Here is a 27,107-nt window from a genome sequence, read left to right on the forward strand (position 1 = left end):
GATATTTTTCATTTGGATGTTCCACTTCTCAGATATCCTGATATCAATGTTTTTAATATTTTCTCTATTGAACCTTTATTTAACGTAAACAGTTTATTCAGGAAAGAGGAAATTAAAAGGCCTGAAGAAGTCTGAAATGTTGATTAGAAGGAGACAGTCAGTATATTAAAGGACAGGGCTGAGGCCCCCCCCCTCCGTTTCCTGTAAATGGTTCAGTCCAGGCAGCTGCAAGAGGTCTCACTCCGACATTTATATCAGGGACCAAAGAAGAAGCAGTAAACTGAGCTTCTTCTTAATGTAATTCCACAAAATTATTATTCATGTCTGTTTTTTGAATCTTTATTTAAATCTTTATGAACATAAAAGAAGTCATGGACACTTTTGTTGTTATTAGCAGAGCTGCAAAACTCCATCAATTAGTTGACAGAAATAAAATTAATCAGCATATAATATGTATATTTAAATTGTTTTTTTTAATCATTGTCATGCATGAGGACGTGTAGTCTGTGGAAAACTATCATGTTTATTATCCAGCTGCTGTCATTTTATAGTCAAATTGAATAAATAAAATAAACTATCATCAGATTAAAGGTCCAGTGTGTAGAATTTAAAGGCGTCAAATGGTAGAAATGGAATATAATAATTAGAAATTATATTTTTCATTTGTGTTATAATCAGCTAAAATGCAGAATCATGTTTTTGGTTCTTTAAAATGAGCCCTTCATAAGACCGCTGCCACGTTGCACTTCCATGTTTCTACGGCAACCCAGAAGGGACAAACCAAACACTGGATCCAAAGAGGGACTTTTATATTTTATAGTTTTGCAGCCACTGCAGATTCTCTTCTTTGATTGATGAAAAAAAAAAATCATCATCATCAGTTGCTCATCATTAGAACATATTAGTGGTTATAAATACATCATATTTTTACTGCTGTGCAATGACATAATTAATATTAAAAGATCAATTTTAAGAAAATGTGTTATTTATGTGGAATATTTCCAGAAATAGGAAATAACCAAGCAAACATTTTTTGAAAAATAACGATCATAGCCCAGTTTTTTTACAAACGGTTCTCGTCACCGCCGCGGAGTGAAACATCCTGTCACACCGACACGATCTTCGGTGTCTGTCAGCGGTGCCTCGTTGTCTCGTTATAAAATCTGCAGGACGTCTGACAGCCTGTCGCTCCATCTTCAGCTGATGGAGGACACCGGACCCGGCGGACCGAGGACCAGGGCGGGGACAGGGACAGGAAACAAACAAACAAACAAACAAACACACACACACACACACACACACACACACACACACAAACACCCGAAGCTCGTGTTTTTTTAGTTTTTTCCGGGTTCGTGTCGGACTGAAGCCGAGCAGCAGCTGCAGCGGGAGATGCTGATCGATTAATCGATTTAAAAAGACAGAGAACACAGCAGAGAATCGATTTTTGTTTTTGTTTTGTTTTTTTTACACGGGGATCAATCAGGAGGACGGAAACGGATCGATGCGACACCACGGAGGAAGTGAAAATGTGACGACACAGATTCACTCACATCTGTCCTGCGGTGGGAAAAAAAAAAATCACACGATCACGTTGCTCAACGTGATCCGACCTGAGAGGAATATTTAATTCGGAACCGGGAGGACTGATGCTGCTGCAGGTCTCCATCATCACGTGACCTACTTCCATGTGTTCTGACCCAAATAGGAAACAAAAACAAGCTGGAAAAGACTGCAGAGATTCACTGCAAAAAAACACATCAATCTGAAGTTAAAACTCGAATCAAAACTTCAGATTTGACCCTGAAACAGGGCGAAAACCACCAGAACCACGGTCCATCTAGCAGCTGAAGCTTTCAGTTAAATCACATGATCTTCTGCTGATGGTTTAAAAAAACCCGTTAAAGAAGAAGAGGAGGAAGACTCAGGACTGGAACATGAAGTACGGAAGCTGAAGAAGGACAAAATCACATCCAAAAATCAGTGCATCTGACTCCTGAAGTTTGGAAACACACGTGCACCAAAGTCCAGTCAGAAAACCTTCAATTTAAGGTTCTGACTTCCTTCACGCGTCGCCGTTCGTCGTGATGCTCGACGCGGTGAAGATGAAGGACGCCTGCCGGATCTGCGCCCGCGAGCTCTGCGGCAACCAGCGCCGGTGGATCTTCCACCCGGCGGCCAAGCTCAACCTGCAGGTGCTGCTGTCCCACGCTCTGGGCCGCGAGCTGACCCGGGACGGCCGCGGCGAGTTCGCCTGCTCCAAGTGCGCCTTCATGCTGGACCGCATGTACCGCTTCGACACGGTGATCGCCCGCGTGGAGGCGCTGTCCCTGGAGCGGCTGCACAAGCTGCTGCTGGAGAAGGACCGGCTGAGGCAGTGCATCGGAGGGCTGTACCGCAAGAACAACGCGGAGGAAGGCGGCCCGGCGCCGCTCGGGCCCGGCGCCGAAGTCGGGATGGAGCCGGAGGCCGAGGACTCCCCCGTGGTGGACCTGTCGGATCTGCAGGATGTCAGGTACTCCGATATGGTCCAGGACGATCTGACCTACTCTGTGTACGAGTCCTGGGCCGATAAGGAGGACCCGGGTCTGGACCAGCACCAACATCAGCACCACCTGCACCAGTGCCCGGACTCCGGCGCCGGGAACAAGCCCAGGCGCTGCCGCGGCTGCGCGGCGCTCCGCGTGGCCGATTCGGACTACGAGGCGGTCTGTAAGGTGCCCAGACGGGTCGGGCAGAGGAGCACGTCCTGCGGCCCGTCTACCCGGTACTCGCCGGGCACTGCGGGTCCGGACGACCCGACCAGAACCTCTGAGGCTGCGACCGTCACCTTCGAGTCCCCGTCGGCCGGGATGGAGACGGACGAGACGCCGTGTGAGCAGCGGAGCTCCAGCCCGGCTTCGTCCGCCGAGTCCCTCGACACCGCCGTGGACGTCGGTTGTCTTCCTGCGGACCGCAAGGAGACGGAAGAACCGGAACCGGAGAGAGATCCTGAGGATGCTCCGGGGAGGAGGGACGCTCCGTGGGACAAACCCCCGACCGAGAGCTCCCTCTCCGCGGTGGAGGTGACGCTGAGCCTCCTGCGGGGTTGGGAGTACCGGCCCGTGAAGCCTGCGAGAGGCAGCCGGCTCCCGGTTCTGGTCAAAGCCAAGCTGGAGCGGGTTCTGGCGCCGCCCGTCCCGCCGAGGTCGCCCTGGGGAGGCGCTTTGGACTGCGACCTTTGGCCCCACCACACGGTCCCGCAGGTGGTGCTGCCGTGTCCCCGGCAGCAGGAGCTGCAGGCGGAGCTGGCGGAGATGGAGGAGCAGTGGACGGACGACTACGTGCGTTGCGGTCCGTTTCGCTTCCAGCAGGTAGATCGGGGAGGCGGCGACACCTGGACGACCTTTGACCTCAGACCATCCACACCGTGGAGCAATTTATAGTTGTCATGGAGACACAGAGCCTCCGTCGTGAAGTGGCGTTATGCAATCTAAAAAAAAAAATCTCCCAGACTGGGAAGGTGTGGCTGAGTTGCATCATGGGAAATGTTGTAGTCTCTGGTTTTGGAGCTTGAACCATTTTAAGGACTAAATATCTGTATTTTTTTGGCCTCTTCTGCACCGATTTTCTTTTATAATCAGTCTTTCACATATTCTCCAACAGTATGGAGGTTCTCCTTCATGAAATTATTTTCTTTTGAATTATTTAAAACTATAATTTGCTGTGAAAGACGTGCTGTCGTCTCGCAGCAGGAAAACGCGACCGGCCTGTTTCCAGCCACTCTGAACATCAGCAGCAGTTCACATTTGATCCAGTTAAAAATATCCAGCTTCCTTTTAAAACATAAATCTCACATTTTACTGCCCCACAGAGGCTGTGAAATCCGACACCTCGAACGAGGTCAAACCTCTCTGGGTTTCTTTTTTCTGTCTCGCTCGTCTCCTTCAGTGCTGACGAAGCCGAACACACACACACACACACGCTGCCTTGATTGCCCTCTCCGTGAGCGCACAAATACCCCTCTTCAGCGGTATCCTAGCAACCCCATCCGTTGCCGTGGAAACGACCTCCCCCAGCCTGAGTGTTTTTCTTTTCTTTTTTTTTTCTTTAAGCGGTCGCTCCCGTTCTGAAGGCTCTCCTCGGTCTGATCCGTCTTTAGAGCTTCTTTAGTGATGCTAATCACTAAATCTCAGACAGAGACGAGCCATCTGGTACCGTGGGGTAGCGAGGGGTACCGTCTGGTACCGTCTGGTACCGTGGGGTACCGTCGGGTATGTCTGGTAGCGTGGGGTACCGTCTGGTAGCGTGGGGTACCGTCGGGTACGTCTGTGTCGGGTCATCGTGCAGCAGGACACCAGGGACGAAATCTACAAACATGACATTCATCCACTGATAACCTCTGCAGACGGTTCAACACCTGATTTATCTCCTGGTTTAACCTCAGAGGAGAACATAGAATAATAAGAACCCTGTTTGGGCATCAAACCGAAGCTTTTCTTTCTGTTTTCATGACATCCGTCCTCGTATATTTTAGATTTCTCTTTTCCCGGCGCTTCACTTTGACTCAAACGGCTGCAGAGAACATTTCACACAGAGATAATAATGTCTCAGAGGGCCGAGTGATGTCACATCACCACACGCTCCTATGACAACAACATAAACAAGGAAGTCAACAACACGCTGCCGTGGCAACCAGCTGCTTTCCCAGGAAGTCGTCTGACATCACTTTCTACTTTCATTTAGTCATCCACGCGGCAGCTGCAGGGAGGAACCTTTTAACCGCCCTCCATTCAGGCCAAACTTTATTTCTGCTCGTCATAATTACAAATTTTTATTTCGTAACATGCAACTCAAAGAAAAGGAAATTAATCGTAACATTTTTGGAGCAGAAAATGACTTTATTTCACCAAAATTATGATGCAGTTTTAATCTTTCTACCTGAAATCTCCTGCAAGTGGTTCTGTATATCGGAGCTGTACTAACGTGCCTCCTCCTCCTCCTCCTCCTTCTCCTCCTCCTCCTGTTGTGTTCTCCAGCGGCTGATTGATGAGCAGCAGGATGAGCTCAGTCACTATGAGAGCGCTGCTGGTCGGTGTGTCGGGGAGCTGCAGAAGGCCCAGGACCAGGTCCGGTCCCTGCAGGCCAAGATCAGAGAGAGCGAGACCCGGAACCAGGTACCGCCGGGACCGCCGGGACCGCAGGGACCACCGGCGTCTCCTCTGAAACCTGAACCCTCCTGAAGCTGCATCACAAATCTGAGATGTTTTGTGTTTTGTGTAGAAGCTGCAGCAGCGTCTCGGTGAGATGGAGATGGAGCTGCGGTCGGCCGGAGACGAAGCTCAGCAGCAGGAGAGGAGCATCCAGAACCTCGGGGACACCGTGAACTCCAAGGAGGCGGAGGTACCGGACGGAGGGAGGGGGAGGAAGGAGGGAGGGCAGAGAGATAAATGACTGTAGGGAGGAACTAGTTTAAACACAGCAGGAAGAAGAGCACAAAAACACAGTTTCTGACTTGAATGGTGTTTCTGTGTGTGTGTGTGTGTGTGTGTGTGTGTCTGTGTGTGTGTGTGTGTGTGTGTGTGTGTGTGTGTGTGTGTGTGTGTCTGTATGTGTGTGTGTGTCTGTGTGTGTGTGTGTGTGTGTGTGTGTGTGTGTGCAGGCTGCAGAGATCTACAGGGTGATCAAGGAGCAGAATAAGATGCTGTGTTCCCTCAAAGAACTCACCAACCGCAGCCAGCTGCAGCAGCTGCAGGTTTGTTGTCCACGCCGACACCGACTGACACCAAACTATCACCCCACCACCCCCTGCCCCCCTCACCCACCCACCCACACACACACACACACCACCACCTCCCCACGCCATCAATCCAGAAACCGTAAACGTTTCCTGTCCCGTGAACCTCTGCAGGTGTCGGGGGCGGAGAGCCTCCGTGGGCAGGGGGAGGTCCTGGCTCTGCAGGCGTCTCTCTTCCAGGCTCAGCTGGAGCTGCAGGCCGGCCAGCGGGCGCAGCGGCAGGCGGCCAGGGCCCGGGAGGATCTGGACCGGGCTCTGGACCGGCTGGAGAAAGACCTGCAGGGGGCGCTGGAGCACAGGAGGGAGACGGAGAGACACAACCAGGTGGGAGAATAAAAAGGAGGAAGTTGCGTTGTGGTGTTTGCGTCCCGTCTCCTCTTCGTAACGTCTCTCTGTGATGTTCAGGAGCTGCAGCTGGCTCTGGAGACAACCCGGTCCGCTCTGCAGGAGAGGGAGGAGCAGCTGAGGGAGGGAGAGGAGGAGAGACGGAGGGAGAGGGAGGACACGGAGAGGAGCGTCGGGGAGCTGAGGACGTCGCTGGAGACCAAAGAGCAGCTGCTGCAGGTCGGATCAGAAACCAGGACATCTCCGTCACTGTGGAGGAGAAACATTCATCATCTGTCTGGTTTTCTTCAGCACACTGCAGATATCCACATCTGTCATCAGATCCTTTAATAACACCGACAGATTGTTTATGTTAGCTTTTATGTCAAGGACATTGTGATATTTTTACATGTATCTCACCATAAAATATCGTCAGCAGACATATTTTTGTATAGTTGTGTGGAGGAGATTGTCTTGAATCTGGCAACATCTGAACCATGTTCGTGGGACACTGGATGACTCAGCAATAACAAATAAATAAAAAGTCATCCATCTTTATTATAATTACATCCATTTGGCTCACTCACACACACACACACACACACACACACACACACACACACACACACACACACACACACACACACTCTCTTACACTCTCTGTGTCGTCCTTCAGGACTACTGTGAGCTGTCGGAGGAGCCGAAGGAGACGAGAGACTCTCTGCTTCAGAAACTCCGCCAACGTATAAAAGAGAGAGACCGAGCTCTGGAGGTAAAACACACACACACACACACACACACACACACACACACACACACACACACACACACACACACACACACATCAAAACACGAGTCTACTGAGAGATGAAACGTCGGTAAACTGAAGCGACCTGCAGACGTCCGTCTCGGTGATGACTCGGCTGTTTTTCCCGTCCGGCAGCGAGCGGTGGACGAGAAGTTCCGCTGCGTGGAGGCGAAGGAGGAGGAGAGCCGGCGCCTCCTGCTGCTGCTCCGAGAGAAGGAGAGGGACCTGGAGAGGCAGCGCTGCGTCCTCACCAACAACGAGGAGACCATCACCGTGAGACAAACCCTCCGTCCTCCTTCTTCTTCTCCGGTCTGTCCGCTCTTCCTCCTCCTCTTCCTCCTCCTCTTCATCCTCCTCCTCTCTGTCTGTCAGAGCCTGGAGGTGCTGCTGCGTGGGAAGGCCCTGGAGCTGCAGCAGGTGGGCGACGCCTGGAGGAGCGTCCAGCGGCAGCAGCAGGACGGCGAGGAGAGGCGGGGCCACGTCCTGAGGGAGAGAGACGGCGTCATCGAGCACCTGCAGGGGGCGCTGCACGCTCGCACGCAGGAGGCGCAGGTATGGACGGAGGACGGGCGCCAGGAAAATAAATCCACTGAAATATAAATTTGATTCAAGAGAAAAATTTGTCTTTTTTCACCACCAAGTTAAAAAAAAAATATATCCTGCTAGTTTTTCAAAATAAGAGCATGCTGTTGTTCAAAGATGTTGCCACAGTAACAATAAGTGATAAAAATAACACCGTGCCTCCTTCTGCAGGAGCTGCGCTGCTCCCTGCTGGCTCAGGTCCACTCGGCTCCGGGACACGTCCTGGAGGAGCTGAAGCTCCGCCTCCAGCTCAAGGACCGCCTCTTCCAGGATTTGCTGGCTGACCGCACCCACCAGGCCCAGGAGCACGAGGGGCAGGTCCAGGATCTGCTCCGGACCATCGGCGCCAGGGACCAGTACATCCAGGTAGAGCGGAGGAGTCGAGTTAGAGACACGGTCCGAATAAGCAAGCTGTGAAACTGACGACGATTCCCCCCCCCCTCCCCACAGGACTCGGCCAGCCGGGTCGGGGAGGTGCTGACGGAGCAGACGTCCAGGCTGCAGGAGCTCCGCAGACAGCTGAGCTCGTGTCAGAGATCCGGAGCGGACTCTGGACCGGAGCTCCAGGCGCTGCAGGAGGAGCTGCGTCTGGCTCTGAGGAGGCAGAAGGAGAGCGAGGAGCTGAGCAGGAGTCGGGCCGCCCGGCTGGACTCCCTCAGCAGGACTCTGTGTGTGAAGGAGGAGATCCTCAGGGTCAGTAAGGTGTGGGGGTGGGAGGAGGGGGGGACTTCCTGTTTGATACTGTTTACACTTCTACTTCAGGAGCTTCTACTGTTTCTACATCAGTAAACAACAACACTTCCTGCTGATGTTTCAAATTAAAAGCATGCCAGAACACGGGGGGATTCTCCCACTGCAGGACTTTTAATGTGAAACAAAAAAAAGGGTTGAATTTACTGTTTGTGTTTTGTTTTGTTGCTGAAGAGCGTTTTTTTAGAAACAATCAAAAAACATTTTCCACATCAGCTGGACAAAGATTTAACTTCCTCCGTCCTCTAAAAACAAATAATCTGTGTTTCTTACTAATATCTGTGTGTGTGTGTGTGTGTGTGTGTGTGTGTGTGTTGTCTGCAGGACTTCCAGAAGCAGATGGTGAACCCGTCAGGCCTCCCTCTGGTGGAGCGACTGACGCAGGAGGTCCAGGAGCTCAGGGAGAGCCTGGTGCAGCGGGACCCAACCGGAGGCCCTGTCGTGGGCCGCCAGAGTGCCGACGGCCGGCAGCCTGAGTTTGGAGGTGGGCATCAGAGAAGCATGGGACAGTATCTGTAGCAGCAGCAGCTCCTCGGTGTGCAGCGACTCACTGCGGTGGCGTTTTTTGTGCTAACTCAGCATAAATGTTGGGACATTTTCTGGGTGGAAACACACTAACACGGATGGAAACCTGCTGGATGTTGGCTTCTAACTTTCGGTCGCTACACGTCTGCACGCTTCATTAACGACACATTTAAAATCACATAATCATATTAAGAATCTGAACCTGTCGACGGCCCGTTTATTCAGTCCTTCCAGGATTTCTCTGAGTGTGTTTTGGGATTAATAGGAACGAAAATGTTTGATTTTGCGGCACATTTTTTACAAATTTACAAATTGAGATATAATTTCAGTTTTAAGTGATTTTTTTTTTTTTTACAGTAAAATTACGAGAAATCGAGAAAATTGCAAGTTTACAAATAAAAATGTGATTTCTTTAAAGCACTACCTGATAAGATAATATATAATCACTTCATTGATAATAATAATGCTGCACATCACCGAAACATTTTAGTTTTAACCTTTTTTTAAATTTATTTATTGAATTTAGAAAACCATGGGGCTCAACCTTTTAAAAAAGACTCATAAAAACTGTAATATAGAACACAAAGGCTATGTCTGCTGTCAAAATAAGAGCTTTAAATCCTTTTTTAATCACATTTATTTAACTCTAAAATAAAGAATTCGCGTTAATTACAATTTCCTGGAGGTGACTGTTTATTGAAAAATCCCAAATTATCGCAGCTTCAATGCAGCCAAACTAACTGAGGATCCTAAACATCACTGTGACAACAAATATCTGACACAAAAAGGCCAAAAGAACATTTTAACGTTGACGTTTGTGCCTCTTTTAAATGAGCTCAGTTCACCAAAGGTAAGAGAAGAGACCACAACCAAAACTGTCGTAAAAGGAGTTCAAACATGGCAGACTTTTTATATTTTGGTGATTTTTCAGGCACCAAAAGCAACAAGAAACAACAAAAATTTCAGATTTAAGTTTGGTTTGGAAGCTGGTGGAATAAATCCACACAGAAACACATACTAACAACTAATCTCCTGAAATCAATCGAGATTTGATCGATAAAAATGACTGAAATAAAGTCAGACTGACATTTTTTATGTACACGAATTATATTTTAACTTCAACACCTCCATCTGGATTTTGTCTTGAGTTTCAATCAGTTTGAAAACATTTAAAAATATATTTTATTTCAAACTTTTATTCATGTTTTAATGCAGTTTTTTGTTACTTTGCACAATTTATTCAACTGCTTTCTATTTAAAGATGTTTTATATGATTTATGAACAGCATCATTCACTGTTTTAAATGTCTTTATATTCATATATGACCTCCAATTATTGTGTGTGAGTGTGAGTGTGTGTGTGAGAAGATGGAAATATAATCTCAGCCTGTGTGAGTAGTTTTGTTGTGTGTCTGTTCGCTTCTGTGATTTTATGAAACTTTGTGCAATCAAACATTCGCCAGTTTGAAAGTCACTGGATCTGCTCATGAAACTGAGCGTCACACTGGAACAGGAAGTACGAACGGTTTGTTTTTGCATTTCTAACCTTCAGATCACGACGCAGCTCGTAATAAATAATAAAACCTGCAGATTTGTGATGTCAGAAGGTCTCTGTTGCATGTTTCACTGCTGAATCCTCGATGTGCAAACATCTGCACGTCCTGAATGAAAAACACGCTGCCCCCCCCCCCCCCCACACACACACACACGACAACTAATCATGGTGCACGTTACTTTAATTCAATTAAACATCCCATCAGTCCAAGTTTTTATTACGTGCAGAGTTTTAACAGCAGCAGCCAGAATTAATAGAAACACTGATGTTATGAGTCTTAATGATTAAATCCTGATAAAACTCACATTTTATTTTTCATAAGCTGTTAAATTAAATCCACGACATGCCAACAGTTCTCCACTCTGCCTGTAATATATTAATTCTAGTCAAGAAATACTACATTTATTCATTTTTATGTTAATCAAATGTAATACTGAGCCACATTTATTAACTGTAAATCAAAGAAAGTTTATTTCTTCATTTTAAAAGCATCATAAGAAACAAGGACATGTCCTCTGTGTCCTCTGTGTCCTCAGCTTCAGATAAATTGCAGAAAATAATCACATGAAATATTTGATTTGACTAAATGTGTAATGCTGCTGGTTTATATTGTGTCCAAATACAAAAATAAGTTTAAAAGTTGCATTTAAATGAACAATAATAATAATAATAATTTCCGGCGTGCAAACAGTATTGTTTCGCTTTTATAGTGTAAAGTTTGACCTTAAATCCACAGTAATAATGAGCTTGTTGATTGTATAAATGTCACATTAATGGTGATAATAAGAAGCAGTCAGATCAGTTTTAAGACTCGTTCATTGATCTCTTTTACTCATCAATAATGAACCTTCACGTCTTTGTGATTTGATTTAAACTCTGGATTAACTCCAATAATCCGTCTGTCTCTGATTCTGCACAAATATGACTTTAAAGTTGAAGTTTATTGGACTGTTTGGTTCCCAGACAGATGTTTCCTTCTGTGCTGACGCTGAGACGCTCAGTTTGATGCTTTCAGAGCAGAAAACCGAAGTAAACAAACACGTAAATACGTTTGGTTTCTGACTTTTTGGGTTCTGCTTCCTACAGGATTGAGCTCAGACGAGGAAGATGATGATCTGAACAGCGAGTACACGGAGAGTGTCGACGACGACGAGTCCAACATCCAGGTAGTGATGCTTATCTTCCTGTTTTACAACCTCATGATATGCAGTTTATTAAATCCTAAAAAAAAACAAAAACCTGCAAAATTAAACTGATGCACAAGCTGCTGTTTTTTTCAGTATATATATGAGGCGATGCGTTCACTGACAGCCGTATTTCTGTCCGTCCAGGGCCTGATGGAGGTCAAGCAGCTGGTGGAGCAGAAGAGGGTGGTGGAGCGCGAGCTGGGCGAGCTGAAGGCTCAGCTGGAGAAGGCCGGCTTCTCCTCGCTGTCGCAGATGAGGTGAGTTTGTATGTTCATGAGCTGCAAATAGGGATTAATCCGCCGCTGAAAATAGTCCCAGGAAGACGCATTACGTCCTTATTTGAGTAACGTTTAAAAAAAAGCGTAATTTTCCAAAACCATAACATTTTGAGCTGCTTTCATCTTCATGAAATCAGAGGGAAGTCTACAAGTATTAAAAAACAGATTGACGTGTTATTTTTGCGGCATTTGTTGACAATAAAAAGGTTTAGAATGATACTGGTCTCTTTTTTTAAAGCTACGTTAATGTACTCTTCGTCCACTAGAGGGCAGCAACTTGTAAACACCTTTCTCTGTTTTTAAAGGAAAGCTCTGTTCAGCCTGCAATCAGAGAACGAAGATTTAAAGCATCAGCAGACCGACAGCAAACAGAGCGATGAGCAGACGCTTCTGGATGAAGAGGAGGAGGAAGAAGAGGAGGAGGAGCTGGATGTGACCATAGAAGGGGAAGAGGAGGAGGAGGAAGAGGAGGAGGAGGACGTGTCGGAGCTGTGGGACGCCTGGGACGGAGCGCTGAAGAGACCGGAGACGCTGCACCTGCTCGGAGACTCTTCTCAGGTAGGATGACCAGGAAGTGTCCAGATTAACGAGACCAAGCTGTCCATTAAACATGTAAAAATGTCGTCTTTAAATTCCCTCCGTCTGTAACCCAGGACGACAAGCTGTCGGCCGTCCGTCAGCAGCCCGTCTCCGCCTCCTCCTCCGGGATGTCTGAGAAGACGGTTCGTCTGCATCAGAAGAGCAAAGAGCTGCAGGAGAGACTGATGGTGTCGGAGGCCACGGTGCAGGCTCAGGCCGAACAGCTGAAGGACTACCGAGACCTGCTCAGTGAGTGGACCAGGACTCATATAACATGTTGTATTTACCTATTATAATATAATATAATATAATATAATATAATATAATATAATAACATGGTGCAGGCTCAGGCCGAACAGCTGAAGGACTACAGTGACCTGCTCAGTGAGTGGACCAGGACTCATATAACATGTTGTCTTTATTTATTGTGCAGCAGAGACAGCCGTGCAGCAGCACAGTAAGCAGATCCAGGTGGACCTTCAGGATCTGGGCTACGAGACCTGCGGCCGCAGCGAGAACGAGGCCGAGAGGGAAGACACCAGCAGCCCAGGTACGTCTGACCGGTCGGAGAATCCAGGTGTCCGCGACCAAAAGTCAAAAAGACTCTCTTTCAGTCAGTTAGAAAACCAAGAAATGTCGACATGCCACATGACAGAAGTCCATTTTTAGCTGAGTAGATGTTAAGAAATGTTTATCACATGTTTAGTGGACACAGACAGAGGATGTCCACATATTTTGGGCACCAGTGGAACCCCATAAAACTTTTGGATTCAGGTCCAGTTTCCTTCGATTAACTCTTCATGGTCCGTCCACAGAAGGTCTGAGATCTGTGAGGACTCTGTTGTGAATTTAGTTTAGTAAGTAAATCTCCAGCCAACAAGTTGTGCTGTGTTGTTGTAATGGAGTCATAGAGACACCAGGTGGCAGCAGAGTTCACCTCTGACAGGAAACAGTGGCACGAACAGTCAAACATTTTCACTTGTTTGGCACTTTTTCAGTTGTACAGGTGAATAAATGATTCACACAGAGACACAAAGTGAAACCTTTAAAATGTCCTTAAGCTGATCTTAGAACAGTTTCAATAAAAAGTTGAGACCCTCACAGAGACGTCAGGATTTGTGATGTGTAACTGTCACGCCTCGACAGGTCAAAGCGTGTCTATTTCACGTTTTGCTGTTGTAGTTTTATTGCTGCTTAAAGGAACCAGATTTGATGAACCTGCTGTTTGTTTTTGTCCTACAGAGTTTGACGACCTGGAGATGTGCACCTCTCTGGACTGCGGCTCCCAGTGGTGGCCCGCCGGCAGTAGCAGCAGCAGCGGCTCCACCTTCACCAAAACCACCACCCAGAGCTCCGGCTACGGAGATGAAGCCTCGTCCCTGCAGCGGCTGGTGGAGGACCTCCGCTCGCAGCTGTCCCGCTCCCAGGCGGTGATCCGCGGGCTGCAGAGCCGCCTCCGCTCCCTCTCCACCTCCAGCGACTACGGGCCCTCGACCCCTCGCAAGGTCAACTGGTCCTTCCAGGCTTCGCCCTCGCAGAGCGGGGCGGAGGACGACGAGGGCTGGCAGTCCTCTGACGGAGGAGCCCTGGCGTCGCCCCGGCACCCCCACCCGGACAAGGGCCTGCGGGAGCTGGTGTCCCGCGTGGACGCCCTGGAGGACCAGCTGAGGAAGGGAGGCAAGAAGTCAGCGGCCGAGGACGGGAAGTCCGCCACCTGGCCGGGGTGAGATTTAAAATCATTATGTGAAATACAGCTTCTAATTAATAACTGCAGTCACTGAGCTGCAGGTTTTTTTTGATGGATATTAATCTGCCGTCTATTAAAATCTAGCAGTGATTGATTTGATGCTGTAAAATGGACATAAAGTCAACAAATCAACACATTAAAATGAAGGCAGAGAGAAGAATAAATGTCAAATAGAGATATCTGTCTAAAATATGATGAAATATGATTATAAAATAGGAGAAATTATAAATATAAGTCTCTAATATTTACCTTTTTTAAAATAAAGACCTGTTTCTCTGCATTTAAAGTCCCTGAATTTACAGTCTGCAGGATTTGATGCTTAAAAACGAGATGCTCCTTCCCTAAAGATGACATCCAAGCTTCTGTATTTGCCCCCCCCCCCCCCCCCCCCCCCCCCCCCCCCCACACACACACACACACACCTTCCCCCCCGCTGACTGACACATGGTTCGGTCCACAGCACAGTACAGTACAGACATCCATTAATCACTGCAGGCACTAAACACCCTGTCAGCCTCCGTCAGCATCAGGACGCGTTGATCAAGCGGAGCCGCAGATGTTTTTATGTAAACTCGGCTGCCCGGCGGTCGGAGGGGGATTAAACCGGCGGCGGCCGGGAACACGCTGTTCTGTCTGTCGTGTACCGACCGACCGACGAGCTGCAGCTCCAGAATACAGTCCGGGCACGTTTCCCTAGCAACAAGTAGGACGTCCTGAAGCCAGGCAGCAGATATAAAAAAAAAACACCAGTTTGACCTCAAAATGAAGGAGAAGGCCGTCAAACCGTTACAGAGAACTTCAACTCAATTTATATCATTTCATTTGGTTCTTCCAAGAACATTTCTTTTGTCACATCTGGATGCTTGTTGAAGGTTCAGATTGTTCAGATGTGAGCGGGACATCGAGAGGATGAACGTAAGGGAGTTTTTTGGGGGGGAAAATGTTACTGATGTGTTAAAAATAATGTTTTTAAATGAAGAAAACATTTTATTGGGTGGGACGACCATGAAGCCTCACACCTTCTTCGTCTTCCACAAAATCAGGGAACGCACTGTGAATGTCATTTGTTTTTTCTCAAACGTTACAAAGGAAGAAGGCATGCTGGGAAATTTCATTGTCCAATGATTTCCTTTTTGGAAAAAGATGACTGCAGGATTTGTTTATTATTAAATAAATAGAGAGAAGAGTTGTTGCTGGATGGTTGTTTTTTCATATCTCAGTTGATAGTGGAACAATTTTAGTCATTTTTTCCTCCGAGAACGAGCAGCTGTCGCTAAAAAATGCAACTCTGATTTCCTCTCTTTTCTGTTGACTCGGCAGTAAATTCGACACCCTGATCCAGGCTCAGGCCCGGGAGCTGTCGCACCTCCGCCAGCGGCTGCGGGAGGGCCGCGGCGTCTGCAGCATCCTCACGCAGCACCTGGGCGACACCACCAAGGCCTTCGAGGAGCTGCTGCGGGCCAACGACATCGACTACTACATGGGCCAGAGCTTCAGGGACCAGCTGGGTCAGGGCAGCGCTCTGGCTCAGCGGGTCGGCGCCAAGATCAGCGGGCGTGAGTCTCCGGGCTTCACTTCAGACGTGAAATATATTTATGCCTCGTCGGCAGAAAGCGTGACGTCACTTTTGTTGTGTTTTCTCACAGGAGATCACTCTGAAGATCCAGACGAGAAGACGGAGCTGCTCGCCATCCGGTCAGTGTGTGTGTGTGTGTGTGTGTGTGTGTGTGTGTGTGTGTGTGTGTGTGTGTGTGTGCACGTCATTGCGGTTTCTATTTAATGACAGAGATGACCTCCTGATCAATGATGGAGGAAGTGGGCGGGGTCTGGAGAGACATCGAATAACCAGCAAAACAGATAGAAGTCTTTCCTTGTTCGGGCTTTTTATTATTTCTTTATAATTTCCTAGAAAATAAAGAACATTTCACATACACGCTCACAGCTAACACACAAAAACAACAATAATAAACATGAAAGCTCAAAGTCAAATAGTGATTAAATTTATGCCATGACTGGCCAATATCTGACACTTTGAACTACTTCTGTTTGGAGGCAACAGGAAGTTAAAAAGAAGAAAAAGTCAGAGACTCTAAAAAATAAAACGTTATTTTATTGTGAAATTATAAAAATAAAAACAACGTTTGTAAACATGAACTACCAAACAGCACCTTCATCAGGCTAGTTTAAACTTCGCACTTCGGACAGGAAGTTACCATGACAACCGCCTCGTCTTCCTAAGGGAGTCAGGAAAATAAGTTGTTTCTCACGTCAAATTTCGTGCTTTTTAAAACATCTCTATCATCGTCTCTGCCGACGACGATGATTCTGACTTCTGACGTTACGATTTGTAACGAAGGAGTTTGTTTGTACATTTAGTTTCTTAATAATGACGTCGGGTCAGATTTCCGTCTGCGCCCCGAAGCAGAGTTAAAGTCGGAGATGCTGCTCTGATGTAACCGCGTTACGAAACCCTGAAGTCCCGCGGTGTGATTGGACCCCCCCTCCTCCCCCAACCAAAAAAAAAAGCACCCAGCTCATTAATTCTTTTTACAGGTCAGTCGTGACCAGCAGGGTGCAGCTGCTGCTGATGGGTCGGCTAATTATAGGCAAGCAAACAAAAGGACAACACAAGTTAGATCAGGACAAACAAGAGTTACACAAGAGGGACAAAACGTTCTGGTGTCGGGTTTTATTACAGAGCTCCACTATTTATTCTATTTAAGTTCTTGTTGGCCATGAACGCAGCACAGTGATGCACACTAAGCAGCAGGAAGCAACGACCTTCAGGAGGAAAAGTATTACAGCCAAGTGTCCCTGAGCCCATGCAGTTATTTCCACTACAGAATCATCCCAGCTGTCCACTGGTGTTTTTTGGTCTTGTCCTTTGCCCTTTAGATTTGGAGAAAATCACTGCATGGGCTCAGGAACACTCGGCTGTAAGCAGACGTGTTGAAGATTTTCTTTTGTCTTAACAAAGGGACCCAAAAATCTGATGTTTTCTCTTCTCTACTTGAATTTTTGATCCACAGCATGAATACCTTTAGTTACTATTTCCTAATTATTTCAGTCTTCTTTCATTATATCAGCAGCTTTATAAAACCTTTAAACAGAAATACGTGTCCGTTTAGTCGCAGCTAAATAAAGTGCAGCTTGTGAAGCTCGTCTCTTTCACGGATGACTGCCGACTTGTCCTGGATGTTCAATCTCTCATAAAAACAGCTCGTTCTATTTAATAGCGTCGGTCTTTAATTTTCATTTTCATTTTCATACATGAGTGAAGAATCAAATAAAATCGGTCACACGTGCGCTCGGTGACGCGAACACGAGCTGAAACAGCCGGTACGATCCTTTAAGCTCGACCGCTGCAGTCATTGTTGTCGTTGGGTAGAAAAGCGTTGAGCGTTTGGGTCAAACACCAATTAACAAACAGTGCTCTGTGAATAATTAGAGCTTCCCCTTGGGGGAGGGGGGAGAGACGGGGGAGGGGAGGGGGTGTAATCTAACATGGCTGCACAGATGGACGACCAGATGTGAAGGCGAATTTGTGTTTTTCTGCGACAGCCATCTCGTCCAGGCTGTCCTCTGATTCAGAGTGCAGTGTGTGTACGGTGTGTGTGTACAGTGTGTGTGTGTACGGTGTGTGTACGGTGTGTGTGTGTACAGTGTGTGTGTACAGTGTGTGTGTACAGTGTGTGTGTGTACAGTGTGTGTGTACAGTGTGTGTGTGTACGGTGTGTGTGTACAGTGTGTGTGTGTACGGTGTGTGTGTGTACGGTGTGTGTGTACAGTGTGTGTGTACGGTGTGTGTGTGTACGGTGTGTGTACAGTGTGTGTGTGTGTGTATGGTGTGTGTACAGTGTGTGTGTGTGTGTACGGTGTGTGTGTACAGTGTGTGTGTGTACAGTGTGTGTGTGTACGGTGTGTGTGTGTGTGTACGGTGTGTGTGTACAGTGTGTGTGTGTACGGTGTGTGTACGGTGTGTGTGTACAGTGTGTGTGTGTACAGTGTGTGTGTACAGTGTGTGTGTGTACGGTGTGTGTACGGTGTGTGTGTGTGTGTACGGTGTGTGTGTGTGTGTGTACGGTGTGTGTGTACAGTGTGTGTGTGTACAGTGTGTGTGTGTACGGTGTGTGTACGGTGTGTGTGTGTGTGTGTACGGTGTGTGTGTACAGTGTGTGTGTGTACAGTGTGTGTGTGTACGGTGTGTGTACGGTGTGTGTGTGTGTGTGTACGGTGTGTGTGTGTGTGTGTACGGTGTGTGTGTACAGTGTGTGTGTGTACAGTGTGTGTGTGTACGGTGTGTGTGTGTGTGTGTACAGTGTGTGTGTGTACAGTGTGTGTGTGTACGGTGTGTGTACAGTGTGTGTGTGTACAGTGTGTGTGTGTACAGTGTGTGTGTGTACGGTGTGTGTACGGTGTGTGTGTGTGTGTGTACGGTGTGTGTGTGTGTGTACGGTGTGTGTGTGTGTGTACGGTGTGTGTGTGTGTGTACGGTGTGTGTCGGGGCTGCAGCATGTAAACTGTAAAAATCTTCTTTACAAGCGAATCTTTCTTTGAAACAGACTCAAAAAAAAGAAAACTTAATGTAATAAATGCATTATCCCTTAAAAGCAGGATTAGCAATTAATGTTGAGCCACTCAGAGCTGGTGTGACCAGATCCCAACAAACCCGTCGAGAGGTCAAGAGGACGAGTTCGTGTGCGACTGAAAGGCTGTCTGAAAAATTGTTAATGTCGATGCAGCTGAGAAAAGAAACACAGAAAAAAAGAGTTTGGAGGTTAAAGGTCAGAACGTGAAGGACTAAAAACATGTTTATTTGAATTATTTCTGAACTACCACACAAAGTAAACTGGGGGAGGAGCCAGCGGTGGATCTGACCGATCTGATTGGAAACCTGACGATATTACGTCCCGCCCACCGATAGCTGTAACCTGACTGCACCACAGGCCTGTCAATCAAACAGACACGCCCCCAAAAACAGGTCTTCTTGAATCTTCTTTTCTAATGAATGAGGGATTATTTTCAGATGGACCTCCAGAAAACTAATAAGAAGGAGTGACTTTAGCTAACAACACCGAGATAACTGATGGACACATTTTATTCACTTTGGATTTGATGAGAGAAGTTGAATGGGAGTCTATGGAGCCGGAGGCTTTTTGGAGCCGACCTCTAGTGGCACTCGCTGGTATTGCAGCAGAAGACACTTCTGGATCGGAACCATTTTACAGACCTGAAGCTACGAACTCTTTTATAAACAGTCTGTGTCGGAGACTCCTGGTTTGTAGTATGTGTGGATTTTTTGTTATTTGGGGAAAGTGAAGTGTAAAAGTGTTACTGTGGATACAATAAGTGTGTGTGTGTTGGAGTGTGACTGCACTGATGGCGTCACGCCGTCGGACTCGGGGCATGTTGCTGCCTCTAATCAGGTTAAGTTATTAAGACCTCGAACGGGCCGGGAAATAGGTCAGGAGGAGCTAAACGCAGAGAGAGAGAGAGGAAACGTGAGCGATGAAGCTCGGCAGAGAGAGCATCATCATCATCATCATCATCATCATCACTCCTCTTCAGTGTATCAGCAGCAGCACATGGTGCTGAACATCCAGCAGGGCACTCATCTCCCTTATGTAAGATGTGCTCATCATGAACTGGGATTTTCCTCCATCGGTGTCACACCGAACAGAGATGACTTGAATTTTCCTCTTCCTCTTCTGAAAGTTGTTTTTCCTCTTCAGACTTTTTACATTTTTTTAAAAAATCCTGGAAAAGAACCAAAAACCCCATCAGAGAGGAAGTTTGCGTGTTTTTTAAATTTATTTTTCAAGGATGGACGGATGCAGAGCAGAAGAAAGAGCAAGCGCTGCTGCTTTGTGGCCGATCATTGAACTCGGCTCTTCTCTTTCTGCGACGGCTGCCGGAGCGTGAACGGCCGAGCCCTCGAGGATCTGATCATTTAAGCAGCTGCAGGTTTCCTCGGGCAGCGAGACTTTTTTTTTTTTTTTTTCCATCTTCACCTCCTTCCGACTTTCGTGCTTTTTATTCGAAGCTGCACTCGGGGATCCATTTTCTGATGCACGCTGGCCGATCTGCTGCGTTTGGATCTGCAACATCTGGATGCAACTAAATGCAGAAATCTGCTGCGTGAAGCTGCTTTTTTGTTGTTCTTCTCTTTTAACTTCCTACCTGAGATTTTAGTTCAGGAACTGTTCGGGTTACCACCTGCTGGGCCGAGCCCATACGCTCCCAGGATCTGTAGGATCTGTGTGTGTGTGTGTGTGTGTGTGTGTGTGTGTGTGTGTGTGTGTGTGTGAAGGAAAACCAACCAAATCCATCTCCCTGGGAAGCCTTCACATAATCGGGATTTGCTGTGCTTTTCACCTGATCGCACACACGCTCAGTCATCCCTCCCTCATCCCTTTTTATCCCTCGCTCACGCTCTGCTGTACCTTCTGCCACACACACACACACACACACACACACACACACACACACACACACACACACACACACACACACACACACACACACACACACGCCGCCACTAAAGCTAATGAGCGGCGCTCGGTTTGCTCTGGAGACGAGAGGACGGGACTGTAACGGAGTGAGTTCAGCAGGAAGGAAGGTGGACATGGCCGCTCAGTAGGGGGGAGAGGGGGGGCGGGGGGCCCGGAGATGGCTCCTCTGTGGAAGGCCATGCTGTCGAAGAGCAGCCCGCTGTACAGAGACTCCCTGTTCTCCTTCTCCCTGTGGGAGTGGAAGGCCCAGGAGAGAGAGCTGCTGCTGCTGAAGAAGCAGAGCGACCGGGAGAGGAGGGCGATGCTCGCACAGTTCGACAAGTAAGACGGGGACACACAAAAAAAGACACACAATTTTATATATATCGCTTCATAAAAACAACTTTACAAAGCTCTTTTCAAAGAGGTTAAAATCTAACGTCTTTCCGACATGGAGGCCGGAGTGTGATTAGCGTAGCTTAGCATAAAGACTGTCAGCAGGGGGAAACTGCTAGCCGAGCTCTCTCCAAAAAGATGATTTATTCACCCGAATGTAGTTCAGTGAAGCCGAACACAACCGGAGATGATAAAATGAGGTTACTGACGTGATTTCTTCCTCTCAGCGTGTCTCCGGCTGGGTTTTTTCAGACTTGAGGTTTTAGTGTCTGGACAGGCTCAGTTCAAACAAGCGAGACGGAGTCCAGCAATCAGTGAGATTTAGATTAATAATCTGCTGAGGCTATTTTTGAACTCTGGACGGAGACGGGCTGCTTCATGTCGTAAGATAACGACTTGGTGAGACTCCTGAACACGTGATTTCTGATCCACGTCGTGACATTTAAAAAAAAAAACTTCAGAGAAACTGATGCTACTAAACAGAAAGATGATGTGATGCGTTCACTGTTCATCGTTGCCTCTGAAGCTTTAAGACTCTCAACAGGAAACATCTGCTGAAGATGTGACGCCCACACGCACACGCACACGCACACACACACACACACACACACACGCACGCGCACACGCACACGCACACGCACACACACACACACACACGTGACAAAATCAATCAGTTACATCATCGAAAAAACTTGCAACAGCATCAATTACTGCCACAATATAAATCACTGTACAGCATCTGTCGCCATGACGATATCAATCACTGCAACATCGATCACTTTGACGGCACCATAGCCACCGCCCATTTATCTTCATTATTGATTACTCTGTGGATTCTTTTTTTGTTTTTTTTTACGTTTAAAAATCAGCTGTTCGGTCTTTAAAATGTTGTGAAAATGTTCCGAACAAACATTTCACAACCAAAAGATGTTCAGTTTATAATCAGGGAGGAGAAAAAGAAACCAGAAGACATTCAGACAAAACTGAAAACGATCAATCGATTGTCAAAACTGTTTCTTATTCTTTTTCTACCAAATTAAATTGATTAATTTACTAATATTTGCTCTTTTATAATCAAACTTTTGATAGAAGAGCTAAAAAAAAAAAAATCCACAAGTTGTTTGTCGAGATTCTGATGGAGGAATTACAATACAGGAGCACAACACAACAACATAACACAACAACACAACAATATAACACAACAACACAACAACACAACAATACAACACAACAATATAACAACAATACAACACAACAATATAACACAACAACACAACAATACAACACAACAATATAACAACAATACAACACAACAATATAGCACAACAACACAACAATACAACACAACAACACAACAATATAACAACAATGCAACACAACAATATAGCACAACAATACAACACAACATAACACAACAATGCAACACAACAATATAGCACAACAATACAACACAACAACATAACACAACAATACAACACAACAATATAACACAACAATACAACAACAACATAACACAACAATACAACACAACAATATAACACAACAATACAACACAACAACACAACAATATAACACAACAACACAACAATACGACACAACAACACCACAATATAACACAGCAACACAACAATATAACACAACAATACAACACAACAACACAACAATATAACACAACAACACAACGATACGACACAACAACACCACAATATAACACAGCAACACAACAATATAACACAACAACATAACACAACAACACAACAATATCACAATACAACACAACAATATAACACAACACAACAATATAACACAACAATACAACACAACAACACAACAATATAACACAACAACACAACGATACGACACAACAACACCACAATATAACACAGCAACACAACAATATAACACAACAGTATAACACAACAACATAACACAACAACACAACAATATCACAATACAACACAACAATATAACACAACACAACAATATAACACAACAATACAACACAACAATATAACACAACAACATAACACAACAACACAACAATACAACACAACAATATAACACAACAATACAACACAACAACACAACAATACAATACAACAATACAACTACAATACAATAATACAACAATAAAACACAACAATACAACAACAATACAACACAACAGCACAACAATACAACAATACAATACAATACAACAATGCAATACAACAATACAATAATACAATAACAATAACACAACAATACAACACAATGATACAACAACAATACAACAATACAATAATACAATACAACACAACAATATAACAACACAATAATGCAATACAACAACAATATAACACAATAATATAACAACACAATAAAACAACAACACAAAAATACAACACAGAGCAATACAACACAACACAACAATACAACATAAAAATACAACAACAATATAACAACACAACAACACAACAATATAAGTTATATAATTATAAGTTTTTCATGCTTTTGGAGAGAAAAACCAGGAAAAAACTATTCTGTTGTCATTTTGATCATAAATTAATGCAAATGTAGAGTGACTAACATGTGTGCGTGTACGTGTGTGTGTGTGTGTGTGTGTGTGTGTGTGTGTGTGTGTGTGTGTGTGTGTGTGTGTGTGCGTGCGTGTACGTGTGTGTGTGTGTGTGTGTGTGTGTGTGTGTGTGCGCGCGTGTGCATGTACGTGTGTGTGTGTACGTGTGTGTGTGTGTGTGTGTGTGTGTGTGTGTGTATCAGCCTGCCATTGATTTCCGTCGACCTTCACCTCAGCATCTGTGTGGGAACACGTCACTGTTAATTAAATCAGCTGTAAGCGACACGCGTGTTATTCGTCCTGTCTAGCGCCCCCCCCCCCCCACCCCCCCAACTCTGTCCATGTGTTCGTGTGCAGTTTTCTGCATCGTCACATATGTGCGTCTAAGAGGATTCCCCTCTCGATGAGGACAGCTGACAGGTGACTGAAACACCTGCTGCATCGCCGCTCTTTAATACATCACAGCTCATCTCAGTCTGTCAGCGCAGCGAAGCTCCTCCTCTAAATGTGACATCTGAAAACACAACGGATTCTTTTACGTAATATTAATGTGTGTGATGTACTGAATGCTGAACTGAGTAGCCGTGAAGGGAGCATTTAAGGCCTCGTTTTTATTGGCAAAAGGTTGTTGTTCTTTTACACGGTTGATTGTTTTTATCTGCTGTGTCATTATTTATTTCTAGTTTATCTTAAAGGGACAGTGAACGTTAATAAAACTGCTGAGTCAGCAAAAGAGGCAATAAGAAACAACAATGCATCAAAATATCATTGAATTAAATCAGAATCAGAGTCTTAAAACAATCTACTGATGTGGTTCGTTGCTGAACGTGCGAATTTTATAATCTGCTGAGTGTTTCCTAAAACATTCAAATTAAATTCATGAACAAAAGCGCAGCGTGAAATATATTTTAAATTAGAAAGGAAGTCTGTGGAGCTGCTGATTTAAATACTTCTCTGTCTAACAGTTTAAAAAAAAAATGTTTTTATAGTTTATTTGATTTATTACACTGCTGATAAATAAATCAATCTGAGAAGCAACGTTTGCTAAAAGCTTGTTTTGATTTGAATTTATTCAGGTTTTTATTTCACCGGACTTGTTTGGACTTTTTATTCTTATCCAAAAGTAAAAAAAAATTAAATTTCAGTTGCTTTTAATTAAGAAACCTGAAAACTGAACAAGTGAACTGGATTTACTAACTGTCTTGTGTGTGTGTGTGTGTGTGTGTGTGTGTGTGTGTGTGTGTGTGTGTGTGTGTGTTCAGGCTGAGTAAGGAGCTGCAGCAGAAGGACAAGGTCATCGAGTCCCTCCGTGCCAAACTGAACCATCATCACCATCATCATCATCATCACCCCCACCGCTCCGACACGCCCTGCAGCGGCCACGCCCTCTCCGACACCACCGACCAATCGGATCGCATCTCCTACGTGTCCGACGAGCACGGCTCCACCCACGAGGACCTGGAGCTGGGCTCCGACGGGGACGCCGCCAGCGAGCTCGGCCCGGAGGAGGCGAGGACGTCGGCCCGAGCCGGCTCAGGTGAGACGGAAGACACCTGAACACATCGCATTCATCCTGAGGGACTATTTTCTGCAGCGGATTAATATACTTTAGTCACATGACCTCTGTGTGTGTCTGTGACCATCCATCCTCTGTCTCCGTTCCCAGATTGTCCCTCTCATCATGGCAACCTGTCACGTCATCCGTCCGTCCCCTCATCCGTCACCTCATCCGTCACCTCATCCCACCGAGCCCACTCCTGCCTCAGCTGTCCCAGCATGCATTGCCCCGGCTCGCCGCACAAAGCGGCGGATGTGCAGAGTCAGACAGGTAGGAGGGAGCTCCTCCACGTGGATTATTTTTCTCCCCCTCTGGTTGGACGCTCCTTCCTCAATCTGTCCTTCATCTTCCTGCTTCCTGTTTCTATCCGTCACTTCTTCTTCTCCTCTCCCAGCTCCCGTCTCTACTCCCCATCAACCTCCACCCCCCTCCTTCTCCTCCTCCTCCTCCTCCTCCTCCTCCACCCTGAAGGCCCCCCTGCTCCTCCATCCTCCCCCCTCAAACCTGCGAACCCGTTGCCACGGCGGCGGCGGCGGCGGGGGGGGGGCGGGCTTCTCCCTGGCCGAGGTGCACCAGGAGCTGCAGATGTTACAGAGGCAGCTGGGATGCGGCAACAGTGCGTCCGCATGTCTCCGTGAATCCGTTTGAAACTTAACAGACTAAAACGTGTTTGAGTGTGAAAAATTATAACTAAAAGTTTTAGAAAGAAGACATTTTTCTTTTCTGCATCCAAACTGCATAGGAAATGAAACACTTTGAGTTTTTCATCCATAAATTGAAAAATAAGAAACAAACGTAACGTCTAGCAGGAGATCCTGTGTGCTCTTATTGTTATTGTTATTGTTATTGTTATGGTTATTGCTGCATGTCGTCTTCAGCCTGATGAACGTATCTCGCTGCTGCAGCGCAAAAACATATGAAATGCTCCCAAAACAAAGATAAATCAACCCACTTTTGACATAATTTGCACGCTCAGCACATTTTATTTTCAACCTCAGACCAACGTTTGGGGTTCGTAAACTGTCAAAGACGCTGCAACAGTTCGCAAACTTTTATAATAACACAAAAAAACTGATGTGTGTAGTTGAAAACTAACAAAAAATATTTCACGAGATCTTTTCTGTAGTTTCTCCTCCTCTCATCAACATATCCCAATATTTTTGTCTTTAAATTTGAACTATTTCATATTTAAAGCACAAGAAGAAGAAGATTTACTGCTCTCTGTATCTAAAGACACTATTTTTTTTTATTTTTTTTTAAATTTTTTTTTTTATTTTGTCATCTTTCTAATTATTCAGATGTTTCAGTGAAGGTTATTTTTTCGAATTATTGAGACAGAAACCGGCGCAGTTTATGAATTCGACTCTGGAGACTCCAGCTGTACTGAACTTAATGAGCAAAGGCTGGATAATAATCTACCCCTCTTCCTCCTCCTCTTCCTACTACTCTTCCTACTCCTCCTCCTTCTCCTCCACTGCTTCAAGACTCATTAAACAAACTGCTTGTCACTCGAGGCCGAACGAACCTCCGGCTGCAGGAGGATTTGATCTGAAAACACCGATGAAGCTCTCGGAAAGCTCAAAGCAGACGGATTTCACTCCCTCTTTAACACTCTGCTTCCTCTTAGCCACTAACCCTCCAATCAGTGCCTTCATCCTTCGTCTTCCTTCTCTCACCGGTCTTTGTGTTTTTTGTTTTATCTGCAGGGTTTTCCGCTCCTCAGTCCAAACCTCTTCCCGGCTTCCCGTTCCACCACCAGCAGCCCGACTCCTCCGCCTTCCTGCCGCTCTCCTACCAGGGATACCAGCCGTCTCCGTTCGGCAGCGCCGCCAGCAGCTGCAGCCTGGACGCCAGCCTGGCCATGAAGGCCGGCGCCAGCCTGCTGGAGAGCAGTGCATTGTGGGATATGGCCTACGGGACCCGACCGGCGGACCTGTCGTCGGGGTCGTCGGGGTACCAGTCGGGCACCAGCAACACAGGTAGAAACTGCACGTT

General features: G+C 46.2%; 1 protein-coding gene across 3 annotated transcripts in view; it reads left to right on the top strand.

The window, feature by feature from the left end:
- pde4dip (phosphodiesterase 4D interacting protein) overlaps window positions 1-27,107 on the top strand; it is a 76,750-nt gene that overhangs the window by 41,341 nt on the left and 8,302 nt on the right. Inside the window, exons 1-24 of one of the 3 annotated variants that reach the window (XM_069152904.1) lie at window positions 1,076-3,353; window positions 5,019-5,156; window positions 5,263-5,382; window positions 5,642-5,734; window positions 5,891-6,100; window positions 6,182-6,340; window positions 6,777-6,872; window positions 7,044-7,181; window positions 7,281-7,460; window positions 7,662-7,856; window positions 7,941-8,183; window positions 8,565-8,724; window positions 11,406-11,485; window positions 11,651-11,763; window positions 12,090-12,342; window positions 12,438-12,612; window positions 12,797-12,913; window positions 13,606-14,086; window positions 15,431-15,666; window positions 15,757-15,805; window positions 24,817-25,091; window positions 25,221-25,382; window positions 25,507-25,728; window positions 26,819-27,091. In XM_069152904.1, the coding sequence (XP_069009005.1) occupies window positions 2,088-3,353; window positions 5,019-5,156; window positions 5,263-5,382; window positions 5,642-5,734; window positions 5,891-6,100; window positions 6,182-6,340; window positions 6,777-6,872; window positions 7,044-7,181; window positions 7,281-7,460; window positions 7,662-7,856; window positions 7,941-8,183; window positions 8,565-8,724; window positions 11,406-11,485; window positions 11,651-11,763; window positions 12,090-12,342; window positions 12,438-12,612; window positions 12,797-12,913; window positions 13,606-14,086; window positions 15,431-15,666; window positions 15,757-15,805; window positions 24,817-25,091; window positions 25,221-25,382; window positions 25,507-25,728; window positions 26,819-27,091 (5,434 nt within the window). In that variant the 5' untranslated portion in view covers window positions 1,076-2,087. Of the gene's footprint in view, window positions 1-1,075; window positions 3,354-5,018; window positions 5,157-5,262; window positions 5,383-5,641; window positions 5,735-5,890; window positions 6,101-6,181; window positions 6,341-6,776; window positions 6,873-7,043; window positions 7,182-7,280; window positions 7,461-7,661; window positions 7,857-7,940; window positions 8,184-8,564; window positions 8,725-11,405; window positions 11,486-11,650; window positions 11,764-12,089; window positions 12,343-12,437; window positions 12,613-12,796; window positions 12,914-13,605; window positions 14,087-15,430; window positions 15,667-15,756; window positions 15,806-24,816; window positions 25,092-25,220; window positions 25,383-25,506; window positions 25,729-26,818; window positions 27,092-27,107 lie in introns of those variants that run through there. The other 2 variants (XM_069152907.1, XM_069152905.1) reach the window with 2 other exon arrangements.

The sequence above is a fragment of the Embiotoca jacksoni genome, unplaced genomic scaffold (assembly GCF_022577435.1).
Source record: "Embiotoca jacksoni isolate LCO1_2020_lvr unplaced genomic scaffold, fEmbJac1.0.p SCAF_19, whole genome shotgun sequence".
NCBI lineage: Eukaryota > Metazoa > Chordata > Actinopteri > Embiotocidae > Embiotoca > Embiotoca jacksoni.